Source organism: Trichechus manatus, unplaced genomic scaffold, assembly GCF_000243295.1.
Source record: "Trichechus manatus latirostris isolate Lorelei unplaced genomic scaffold, TriManLat1.0 scaffold00017, whole genome shotgun sequence".
Classification (NCBI taxonomy): domain Eukaryota; kingdom Metazoa; phylum Chordata; class Mammalia; order Sirenia; family Trichechidae; genus Trichechus; species Trichechus manatus.
In genome coordinates, this window is record NW_004443953.1 from 16,458,563 (window position 1) to 16,471,013 (window position 12,451).

At 45.6% G+C, this 12,451-nt stretch overlaps 1 protein-coding gene across 1 annotated transcript in view; it reads left to right on the forward strand.

Moving 5' to 3' along the window:
* The first annotated feature begins 5,690 nt into the window (after positions 1 to 5,690).
* The window catches only part of SOBP (sine oculis binding protein homolog), a 165,024-nt gene continuing 158,263 nt past the window's right edge, over positions 5,691 to 12,451 (forward strand). Inside the window, 1 exon segment of the mRNA XM_023727620.1 lies at positions 5,691 to 5,786. Coding sequence (XP_023583388.1) covers positions 5,691 to 5,786 — 96 coding nt within the window.

Consider the following 12,451-nt stretch of genomic DNA (forward strand, 5'->3'; position numbering starts at 1 on the left):
AAATTCCAGAGCCCTAGAAGCTTATCTATAGAACCCTGGCTAAAATCCCTGGATTATAGTTATGTCATTGCATAATGCTCTTTTTGAAATTGATTGTAGAATTTTGTTCTTTACAATTAAACATGGGCATGAATCTTGAAAGTATGTTTTAGACTTAATATAACAAATCACAGACCAATCACTGTTCATTAGTTTTGAACTAAACAGATTCCTAATATTTATGTTACTTGATCTCGAGGACCATGTTGCATTGAATCAAAGTTGCCTTTTGTTGTGTAAACATCAAATGCTCACACATATCCAATTCTACTCACTTTTGAGGAATGTAGGAGGATTAACTTCCCAGTTTCCCTTGCAGTTGGGCAGAGCTGTGTGACTAAATCTAAAGAATTGGTTGGAGGCTAATTGCTGATGTGAGGTCCTCCAGGGCTCTATCTTCCACTACCGTAGGAATTATGAAAGAACGTGCTGCTATGGAGGTGCAATGCCAAGCAATCACATAGAAGACAATTACTTTGGAGAATCACATAGATCTTCAGCAGACTTTGGGTAAAAAGTATAAATCTTTGTTGTTTTAAGTCACTGAGATTGCCTGATTGCTATTGCAGCATAGTCCAACTTAGCCTAATACACCACTGATGGGAAAAGGTGCTATTATTTTATATGCCACCAAGGGGGGAGCAGAAAGCTGCCATTAATAATTACAAAAATTCATTGTAAGGTGCATCACAATTTCAGAGATGTTAAAATGTGAAAAATGTGAGTCTTAGATTAAAAAACATATTATTAAAGGAATTCATAAAAGCAGTTTAGCATAGTGTTAAGAGCTCCAAATCTAGAGTTGGACAGAAAGTCATGGATCCAAATCCCATTACTTACTATCTTATGATTTAGTAGCTTAGCTTGTGAATAAATCTTCGTTTCTTCATCTATAAAATGGGGTTAATAGTAGAAGCTGCCTCATAGGGTTTTGTGAATATAAATGATTCTTATAATGTGTTCAGCGTAGTAATTATTCCACATATTTTAGTTTCCATGTTTGCTTAGATCACAGAGCTTTTCCAAGATGAACATTAATTTCAAACAATATACAGAAAGACCTGCTTGTATGCTTGCTATTATATCATACTAATTAAGCAACAAATATTTATTAATTCCTCCCCTGGTATGAGGAATGGGCCTCTGAGTTAGATATTCTTGGGGATAACAAACAAGCGGATTTAGAGGTGGAGGGTCCAAGGCAGATCACCCTGGAATCTTCCCACCCCCAGGTTTTTTTTTTTTTCTTTCGGATGAATCAGGTAAGAATTAACATCAAGTGTAGCCTTGAAAAGTACAAGAAGTCACAAAAATGTGCCCAAGGAATGTATGAAAGGGCAGTCCTATACCCACATTGGTGTCTAGCAAAGGTAGTAGAGGGACATTTGAGGACTAATTGTATGTCCATAACCTTGGATGTGTGTATGTGTGGGTAGGTAATTATTATTACTTTCTGCTGGGCTAATCTCACTTCATGGGGGCATTAGTGATTCAGTGGTAGAATTCTCACCTTCCCTGCAGGAGACCCAGTTTGATTCCCGGCCAATACACCTCATGTGCAGCCACCACCTGTCTCTCAGCGGGGTCTTACATGTTACTATGATGCTGAAGAGGCTTCTTTCAGTGGAGCTTCCAGACTAAGAAGGACTAGGAAGAAAGGCCTGGCAATCTATTTTCAAAAATCAGTCAATGAAAACCCTATGGATCACAATAGTTCAAACTGTATGGGGTTGCCAGGAGTCGGGGGCCGACTCAACAGTAGCTAACAACAACATTTTCACTTCCAGCTCTCTTTCTCAATCACAGAAGCAAAGTAAGTACACATGTGTGTGTGTATGGGTGTGTGTGCGTGTGTGCGTATGAGCTGGTGGTTAGGGAGCAGAAGGGTAGCTCTTCTGAGATATGTATAAAACTGTCCCTACACACATAGGGTTATATTCTTAGACTATATAAAGTTATCCAGGGAACATTATTTGACTTACGGTATGTCAAAAAGCATAAAACAGCAACTCTTCTTATAACTGTCTTCATCTATAAACCATTGCCTATGAGTTGATTCTGACTCTTAGCGACCCTACAGGACAGAGTAAAACTGCCCCACAGGGTTTCCAAGGAGTGCCTGGTCAACTTGAACTGCCAACCTTTTGGTTAGCAGCTGAGTTCTTAACCACTGAGCCACCAGGGCTCCGTTCTTCGTTTATAGAACATTTGAAAAAACCTAGAGCCATTAACAATGTATAACAATCATTAGTTCTGAAGTTCATTCTAGACTAAAAGTTTTCCTCACACATACTTTATGAGCTTTGTTCTGACACTAAAGACGTTGATCGTGAATTCTAACACAACCTTCTCACCTCAGTCTTCTGGAGGATATATACCTGTGAAGGAACAGGTTGATGGTTAATATCATTATTTTTATTAAATGCCTGAACCATCTCAGAGGAGTAAATTTCTTAAAAGGAAGTATAGCTGCATTTAATATAACTCTGGGCTACAGTTCACCTTTTCTGTATATTTTATTCTTAACTTGTGAAACTGTATCTTAGTACTGGGGTATATAACTTGTTATTTGATAGTGGCTGAACAACAGTGAATCAATTGTAATGGTTCTGGCACCAAAGGAAACAGAGGGAACGTAAATATGTTTCCAAAAGACAAAAAGCTTCTTTTTATGTACAGTTTACAACATGTTTCCACAATCTTAGAATATTCACACACACACACACACACACACACACACACACAGTTTTCCCACTACTTCTCTCACTAAAGACCAAGAGGACAAAACGGAGAAAACTAATTCCAACCCACATATTATTTATCAGATATTTTGGATGAAATTCAGATTAAAAAAAAAGAAGACCCCCTCTTCCTGTCTGCCTCCCAATAACAGCATAAGGGTAATAATCCCCACCTCAAAATACACCCACCTTCACACACTTGGAAGGTGCTGTCGTTCCACGAGGGAGGGGGGAGTGTTAGTGCAAACAAGTTTGGGCTCCTCTCTGCAGCCTTGCGGTGTGGGTTATCGAAGGTCCTCAGTGATACTGGCGGTTGTGAGACCCAGCCAAAGAGTCTAGAGCTCACAACCTGAGTATACCTGGATACGCTCCCTGAGGATACTGCGAAAATCTGGAATAGAGGACGGCTATACTGCAGAGCGCTCCCTAAAACCTTATCAGTCCTTGGTCCCTTGACTCTTCGGCGTTCTGGCTATCTGCCCCAGCAACTTTAACTTCCTCGGCGCAGGTGTACAGCCCCCACGCCTAGCAGGTGCCAAGCCAGGCTAGGTCCAGCTCGCTGTGGGACCTGGAGAACCGCGCGCCAAGCAGGGTAGAGTTTCTCCTAGCTTCCCTCGGACAGGGAAGAGAAGAGGCGAAAGGTGGTGCTCAGCTCTCCTGAGTAAACTTCTAAGTATTTGTAATTTGGCATTTACGAAACAAAATAATGCTAAAATGCAAAACAGGCAATATGGAGGGGCTCAGTCTTCCTGGGCACACCCCCAAATATCTCTAATTTGATGTTTAAGAAACGAAACAATGCTAAGATGGAAATTAGGGAATGCAATACCCAGAACAAGCCTCGTTTGACAGGCCAAACTGAGATTTTAATGGAAAGCTTACTCATATTCCCACACCGAGTTCATTCTATCCTTTGAGTACTTAAAAAAAAAAAAAGTGTAATTTTAAGTTCCACCACTGTCATAATGAACACTCCGCAATAACGAGCCGTAGAACAATGGACACCCCCATATCGCATTGCGTCAGGTAATTACGAAGTGTTGCGGCGTAGGAAAGCGAAGCGGGGAACGTCAATGTGTCCCTGCAGCGTGTACGAGAGTTCAGGGCCGCGTGTCTCACTGAAGCCTCATCAAACGGTTCACACCAATGCCTAAACCCGGAGAGAGGGACAGATGCAAACCGAGCTTGGCTCTAGACAGGGAAGGACAGGGCCAAAGAGGGGGCGTGTGAGCGCAGGGATAGCGAGCACGGTTCCGGGGAGGGCACCAGTGTGCTAAGAAGTCGTCGGGAGAGTGCAACCCGGCGGAGTGGGGAGGGTCCCGCCTGGGCGTGGCAAGCGCGTCCAGCTCCTGGAGAGCAGGAACCCCACTCTGGAACCTGCGCTCCCGGCAATACCTACTCAACCCAACCTTTTGGGGGATAAACCCAGGACACCAGGAGTAGGGCGAACTTGGGGACACGGGGTAAAATTGTTATTCTGTGGTGGAACACGTGTGTGTGTGAGAGAGAGAGAGAAAGAGAAGAGGGAAGCGGAATAAACAAATAAAAGAGTGCAAGAACATGGGGCGGAAGGCCGAAGTGTCCTACTTCTAAATGGTTCACTGGGAGGCAAACAAGTCAAAAGCTTCCTTGGAAGCGCAGTCACAGCTCGCGCCGCGGTAGGGCTGGCCGGGCAGGGCGCGGGGACCTTTCCAAGGGCCTTCCAGCCTCCACGCACGCCGCGGTGGCCCCCGGAGGGGGATACTCTATCCTAGTAGCGGAGGGGAGGTCAGGACTGTGGTTTCTTCCCCTCATACCCCCCCTCCCCCACCCCGAGGGCCCGGAGCTGCAATCCAGAGGCCGCGAGCTGTCTGCTTTCCCCGGGGGGAAAGCAGCCCTCTCTTGCCGCGACCCCAGGTCCCCGCGCCCTCCCATTGCCCAACCTCCTCCCCTCACTCCCATTCATTTTCCTCAGCAGCTTCTAGGACGGACTCAGGAAACAACTCCAAACCCACTGAACCCACATTACGGAGCTAACAAGGAAGACTGGGGTAGCAGCGGGCGCGAAGACGCGGGGAGGGGGGGCGGGGAGAAGGACGGCAGGGTGCCGACCCGGGACTTCGCGGAAGGGAGGAGGCCGCGAGGGGCGCCGCGTACGGCCGGTGCCCGCCGAAGAGGAACAGGCGGCCGCGAGCAGCCCCCGGAGCCGCGCTGCATCCGCGTACACGGTGACGGTGAAAGCCACGCCCGCCCGGGAGCCGGGGGGCTGTCCTAGCCGCCCCCCTTCTCCCCTACTCCGGCCCTCTCCCTCCTCGTCCCCCTTCCCCCCCTCCTCCCGCGCCGGCCCCCGGCCCGCCCCCGGCTCGGCTCGCGGGAGGCGCTGGGCGCCGGGGCTGGCGCGCTGTCCCGGGCGCACACACACATCCAAGCACGCACGCCCAGAGCAGCTCTCTCCGCGCCCAGCCCTCGTCCCCCTCGCCCATGCAGACGGACAGAGCGACGGAAGATGGCTGACGACTCCACGGGGCACCGAGGATGCAGCCCGGCGGCTGCCGCCGCGGCGGGAGCGGCAGAAGCGGCGGCGGCGGCTGGGGCAGCGGCGGCAACAGCGGCGTTGGCGGCGGCGGCGGCGGCAGCAGCAGGAGCAGGAGCGGCGGTGGCGGCATCCCCGAGACTCCTCGAGCTACCTTTCCCTCTGACAGCCACTGACGTTTTTCGCCGCTAGAAGAGACCCCGCTTCTCCGGCGCCTGCCTTCCCTTCCCCCTCCCAGCCCCAGCCCCGCCAGCCGCGCTACCTCCGCCAGCATTGCCACCATCAGCACCACCTTCACCACCACCATCACCACCACCACAACCACTACCACCACCACCACCACCACCGCCGGCGGCAGCAGCAGCCATTTCATCTCCACAGAAACCAGACACAAAAACATGGCAGAAATGGAGAAAGAAGGGAGACCTCCGGAAAATAAGAGGAGCAGGAAACCAGCTCACCCAGTGAAAAGGGAGATCAATGAGGAAATGAAGGTATATTTGGACCTCAGGGGCTGGAGAGACGGAGCTCTTTCTTCCGCTCGCTCCCCTTTGGCCGTTGTATGGATTTGGGGGTCCAGGGGAGCGTTTGTCAATTTCTGTAGGATGCCCAGAATGCCTCAGCTCCTCCTCCAGGTTCAAAACCGAGGCCAACTCGCGGGCTGCATCCCCGAGGTTTGCCTCCCTCAGATTTGATGGGGAGTGAGGGGGAGGGGGGACGGGAAACCACATACTATTTAACCTCATAAAACCCAGGTTGGCACTGACGCGTTTCAGGGGAAGGGGACCAGGAGTCCAAGTGGCGTGTGGGCTATCGAGAAGAGGTTTTACTAGAGGGCGATGTAGTTTTTCTCCCTTCTCCGGGAGCCATCCTTCGGATGGTTCAAACTTAGGAGCCGTCCGGCCGAGACACCCCAGGAGCGCCCGATTCCATTCCCTCCCCAGTTCATCTCCCAGCTCCTCGGTCACGGTTCCCCGCAAATAGCCCGCTGCGACAGTGTAAGGGGCTATCTGTGCCGGGGCGAGGGGCGGCCCGAGCGACGCGCATCTGGGGACGGTGCTCACTGCCGGCTAGCCTCGCCCGTCGGCTCCCGCGCCTCTGTCGCGGTTGCCTCCGCCTCCCGCTTGCCTTTGCACGCCTCACTTCCCAGTTAATCAAATCCCGGCAAACCCGGCTGGAAGATAGCGGTCTGAGGGGCGGCTGTCGTCGGGCGTCTGCCCATTGTTTGCAAAGGCCAGCCCGGCGTCCTCCTGGCGAGGCCGGGCTCCCCGCCAGGCCAGCGGTGCTCCAGAGGTGGCGAGCGCAGCAGTCTGGCGCTCCAGCTGTTCGCGTTGAAGCGATTGTACGAGAACACTGCTCAGCTCCGGACCCCCTTACCCTCTTATTTTTCGTGAAGTTGCAGCTTTTGCCCGGGCAAAGGCTTTATTCTTTGTTTATTTCACGAGTCTCGTTTACTACGGATATTCAATAGGGATATATTATAAATATATATTTCCGTTTTATGAGTTGCAAAGAAGTAGCAGATTTTGTGGGACTTTGTTTGCATTCTGTAGCCTTCTTGGGGTTCCCCATCTTCTGCATGGAATCCCTAACACTGCCAGCTGACTTGGTTAGTTTAAGTTTGTATTTAAAAGAATAACTAGACGGAAATGTCATGCAAACGTTTTGACGTTTTCTTGATTAGAACGAGCATATTCTATGAGCGTGCGTTGTATGTAACCCACGCTTAGAAAGGGGCATATGGATAAACATCGTTATGTGCACCTATGCGTAACTTTCCCTTCCTCCCTAATGTGTAAATAGCAATCTAAATTTTGGAATTAGGGTTTTTATTTCTGGGTGAGGAACTTCGTGCCTGGAAGCATGAGCTGCAGGTACCATCAGTCGAAAGGAGAGTTAAGGAAGAATTGCCTTGGTAATCCGCTATCCCTTGTGAGGGAAACCAACACTGATTCTAACAAGAGACTTTTTTTTTTTTTTTTAGTTTTTCTTTAAAAAAAAAAAAGTAGGCGAAGTTGTCTTTTGATGCTGTGGAATTCAAACACTCTACAACAACCATTCTTCCTCACTTCACTCTTCCCTCCTGCTCTGCGTTTCCAGATTACTTTTTTATTTCCTTTTGAATTGGGGGAGGAGGGAAAAGTAGAGAGGAAAAGTCCATTAGGAAAACACAGTGTGCGCTAGCCCTTTAAAATGCTGCCTAATGTGATCTATATGGATGGCAGCTTTTAAGTTTCGTAGGTTCTAGAATTACAAATTAGCTAATTTTAATCAAAACATGTGAAATGTTATCCCGGCTGGATATAAAGGCTGACTGTGCTCCATGCTTGGGGCTCACGTTGTTGACTTTGGCTGTGGGCGCACTCCGTGGTTTGGGAGATAGTTGTCCTTCTACAGTATAACAGATGTTTGTCTGAACTGGTAAGGAAGAAACAAAAACAACATTGTGTGAAGGGGGAAAATTACACAATTTTTAGGCAGTGCTACAGGACTAAGTATGGAATTAACTTTGGTGCACAGAATTTCCTCTTTTTAATGTTATTTTTTTTTCCAAATCACCACCTACTATTTGAAGTTTTAATCTTCATCATTTCAACCCAGAGAGCATTACATAAGAAGTTTTACCCAAAAAGTAATTCAACTGCCTGTAAGATAAGCATTTTCGCTTTGGTTTGGAACAATGTAAGAGAGCCGTGGCCGAAATCTTCAGCCATGTCATGCACACCATGCCAGTGAGTCATGAAATCACAGTTCTAGTGAAATTGTTCAGTAGGCATTCCTCTAACATAACAGCACCAAAAGTTCTCATTTAAAAAGTAATTTGTCAAAGTCGAAAGGCCAAAGGGTGATTTTGAACTCATTAATATTTTTCTGCGTTTAATATTAATAACAACATGAACAAAACCTCTCCCCAAACCTCGTAGTATTATTACCCCTCCATCTCCTCAAGCCTGAAGTGTAGAGTAACCTAACAAGTTGGTTGCCCTGTGTAAAAATGTGTGCAACAAAATGTCACTGAGAACACAATGTGGCCTTGTGCAGCTTCATATCGGTGCTGCTGGAGCTGCCTGGCTGTGTTTGCCTTCATCTGAACGGCTTTCATCTGGACCAGTGTAAACTAAGCCCTGGTAAGTAATCACTGCCCGGCAGAAAGAAAGGAATGTATACAGCTAGCACGGCCTAAGCTGTAAAAACGGAAACCTGAGCCCCCACCACGGATCACATATCAAGGCTTGAAGGTAGGGGAAATGAAAGGGGGAAAGAGGAGAGAGCGAATGGAAAAGTCAGCCTGGGAAGTGGAGGATCAGGAGGAGGCCCCCCTTAGGGAGATTTGGCTTAGGGATTAGGGAATTTTATCGTGGTGTACAGTGACCTACTCAGGTTTCAACACTGGCTGGATCGAGTTGCTTCTCTGAGAGCTGAAAGAAAAAAGACTGGTGTGTATGTGATTTTTTTTTCCCCTTCGGGTAATAGAAAGGACATTGGTACAAGTGTCTATTTTAAGTACAGCAAATGCAGGGCGCTGAGAATGAGCAACAAAATTGCCTCATCACAGAGACTTCTTTCAAGATTTCCTAATTGAGATAGTCACGTATTTATTCAAAAATGACTGGAGAAGACAAACTGGCTGAGGTTTAGCTGACAACCAGTAATGGCATTGGAGATTGTCTTCATGTGGCTGGGAGCTAATGTTGGTCGCTGTTTCACTAGATCAGATATTGAGTTACATTTTCGTTATCACTGGTTTAATGTACATGGCAGTTGTAACAAATTCAAATTTGATACAATATAATTTTCTGTGTGAAAAGTACATGACTTGGCATAGCTTTCTTACAGTGTACTTCAGTGAAAATATCTTCAAGTAGAAATTTTTGTCTCACTATGACCTTTACCGTGTTTCTTTTATCTTTCCTTTTCCTCTTCCTTCCTCCATCCTGATTTTTCTTGATTAAAAAGACTGATTACAGTACTTACAATTAGTAAGCCTTGTTTAATTAATGACTAATAGAACCAAAAACCAAACCAAATCCATTGCTGTCAATTTGATTCTGACTCACAGTGATCCTATAGGACAGAATAAAACTGCCTCTAGGGTTTCCAAGACTGTAAATCTTTACTGAAGCAGACTGCCACAGCTTTCTCCCGCAGAGCAGCTGGTGGGTTTGAACTGTTAACCTTTTGGTTAGCAGCCGAGCGCTTAACCAAGGCTCTGATTAATAGAAAGGATTCAAAAAGATTAGATGGCGATGGAATTTATATTTTGACTACTTTTGGTTTCTGAAGTGAATATTATGATTGTATCTAATGTAATATGTCTTCAGTATACTGTTAGCTCACAAGTATCATAATAAATGGGAGTTAGGAGGGAATTCTGACATATGGAAGGGTGAATTAGTTTCAGGAGCTCATCCAGAATATGGTAGATACAGTATAAAAGCTAATTTGTAGAAGTGGATGTATATAGATAAGTGTAAATATAGCTACACTTATAGTGAACTGTGGCCAGTGGTTGCCAAACAATAATACAATTTAAAAAATCTAAACTTCGACTTGAGATAATGAGTCAGATTTTCATCTTGTAAAACTCTTGGACAAAACCAACATGATTAGATCAAGCACTCTGCCCTGGAAACTTTCCTAAACAAACCATAATTAATGCATTTACAGTGTTTGGCTTCTTTATCAATTGCTAAACTACAGGATAATCTGCGTTAAATGTCATAGAATCTCCTTTGCTTAAGGAGTTTTCTGTCTATAAATATTCTCAGTAAGTAATTTGTACCTAAAATTATGCTTCATTCCTGATGCCTACAGTTTGAGTCAGGCACATCTGTTAGAGTTTAGTAGTAAACTTACCACAAGATTTTCTAGTTTGGTTTCTGATGTTCTCCGTTTGGCATTGAACATGACCTGTGTCAATTGCGTAGACAAAAAAGCAAGTTACAGAGCTGAGCTGGTGAGCGTTGCTTAGAGTTAAAATTTGTTTTAGAAAAACCAAGTGCGAACTGGAAACGTCAGTGTTTAAGGTTGAAAGCAGCTCATTATTTCAAAAAGTATCTTTTAAGTTTGGCTGTCGAACTTCATTCTGGTGTTGATACAGCAAGTCTCAGGAACCTAGAAAGTGGGCTCAGGACCAGATCTCACTGTGGAAATTACGTCAGATGCCTGGCTGAGCAGTGGCCTCAGGTGTGCCACGTGGCAGGGTTGGGGAGTAATGTCAGTTGGAACATGGCCCTGGCCCTTGGGGAGCTGTACAGGATGTTCCTGAGCCCACCAGCTTTGTCCTTAGCATTACGATCAGTTGCCCTATTCAAGGCTTTAGTCTCAACCCCTAAAAGCAGGCCCTGGGAAGGCATGGAGAGCAATGAATCTGCTCTGTTCACACTGGGGGTTTTCTGGGAAGAGTCTCTCTCTCCATCTGTAAACCTGTGAGTGTGATGTGTGGTTGAGTGCAATTCTCCAAGCCTCACAAAACTCACGGGTTCCAGAGACAAGGAAATGGAAAGGAACCACTCCACTTCCTCCCGAATCTGAAATAAACATTTGAACTAGAAGAAAATGAGTCTGACAGACTCATTCCCTTCTGCGTTTCCTGCCTCTGTGCTTGCCAAGCACTGCTCTGAGAAGCCAAACCCTATTCTCCTCGTGTGAAAGATAGACTCAGAGAAACCAAGAGGTAACAGAGTTTAAAGGAGAAGTAAAAAAACAGGGACCAAAAAAGGCATCTCTCAGTGAGTGCGAGTAGCTCTCTGAAGAAAGGAGAGTTCCGGGGCAAGATAGTGTCTTGTTAGGATAACCAGACTTCCCATTTCTTCTAAGGAAATGTCCCTTTTATTAAGGGTCTTCATACTTATAATAAAAACCATTACTAAAAGTCATAGAAGTTGGGTCATCTAAAAATCTCTGAAGTGTAAAACTTTGTCTTGTGGAATGGAAAACCAACCACACTTACACTCTGAAACTAATAAGATTATTAAATATTTTCCTAAAACAGAAGGCATTAAATTACAGGGTAGAATGCAAAAAAAAAAAAAAAAAAAATTATTTGACAGTGCCAATTGAAACATGTAAACACATTTGAAAGCTTGAGGTAAGTAAGATTCACTGAATGTATATTTTAGAATCTATAGACTGGTGGTTAACATCTTTTATATAACCAAAGACCTGTGAAACTCTCTACCGCTTTAAGGCCAGGGGCTTTGGCTTTGGCTTTGGCTTTGGCACAGGCAAGAAAACAATGTAACAAGTCTTGGTGATTTTTAGGGCAGTTCTGCAGCTGTGATAGGACACAGCTGCACACAGCTGCACACCTGCCACGCCTGCCACAGTGCTAGTCCGAGGGCCAGTATCCCCAATTTCACAGCATTTGTTTGACCCTTTCAGGACATTTGATGTCCAGGCAGCAAATTAAAATGTGGGAACCTAATTATCTGCTCTATGTCACAATCAAACACTGTCGATTTTATGTATGGAAACAGACAATTTTTTTGTTTCATACACCAATTATATAGCCATCCAATTCAGAAAATATCTATAAGAGAAAAAGACAGGCCAGAGCTGGGTGTTTGTAAGCATTGTGCTGTGGCTGAGAATGATGCTGCAAAATGAACCAAAATGGAGCACAATGACCATCTTCAAAGGATTTTAAGCTAAAAAGCTGAAGTTCAGGCAAAAATGCAGAGTTCAATACAGAAAGTTTGTACCAAGTGTGTGAATCTGGCCACTCATTATTCCATGCATGTTGCTCAATATTCTATGCATGGTGATGACTCTCCGATGGTTTATCTGTGGGGAGTGGCTTGTCCTTACTATACCATCTGGTCCAGTGGGATCATGAATGTGCAAGTACTTTGTCATCTGTAAAGGGCCACTCAAATATTTCTTTTGTGCTATTTAAATTTTACCATCTTTTACCTTCTGCTTCTTGGTAGAGCTATAAAATAAAACTTATCCACTCAGTCTGTGTTAAGAGAGGCAGCTTGGACTTAGTCCTGGGCCAGGCCTGGGAATAGAGCTGGAAATCAACTTCTAATCAAGTAGAATTCCTATTTCACTCTGGAATTCTGAACAAGGCTCTGCTTATCTTCTGCATATTCTACTTCTTTTTCTCTTAGCGAGTCTAATGATACTAAATAGAAAACTACCTCAGAAATAAGCC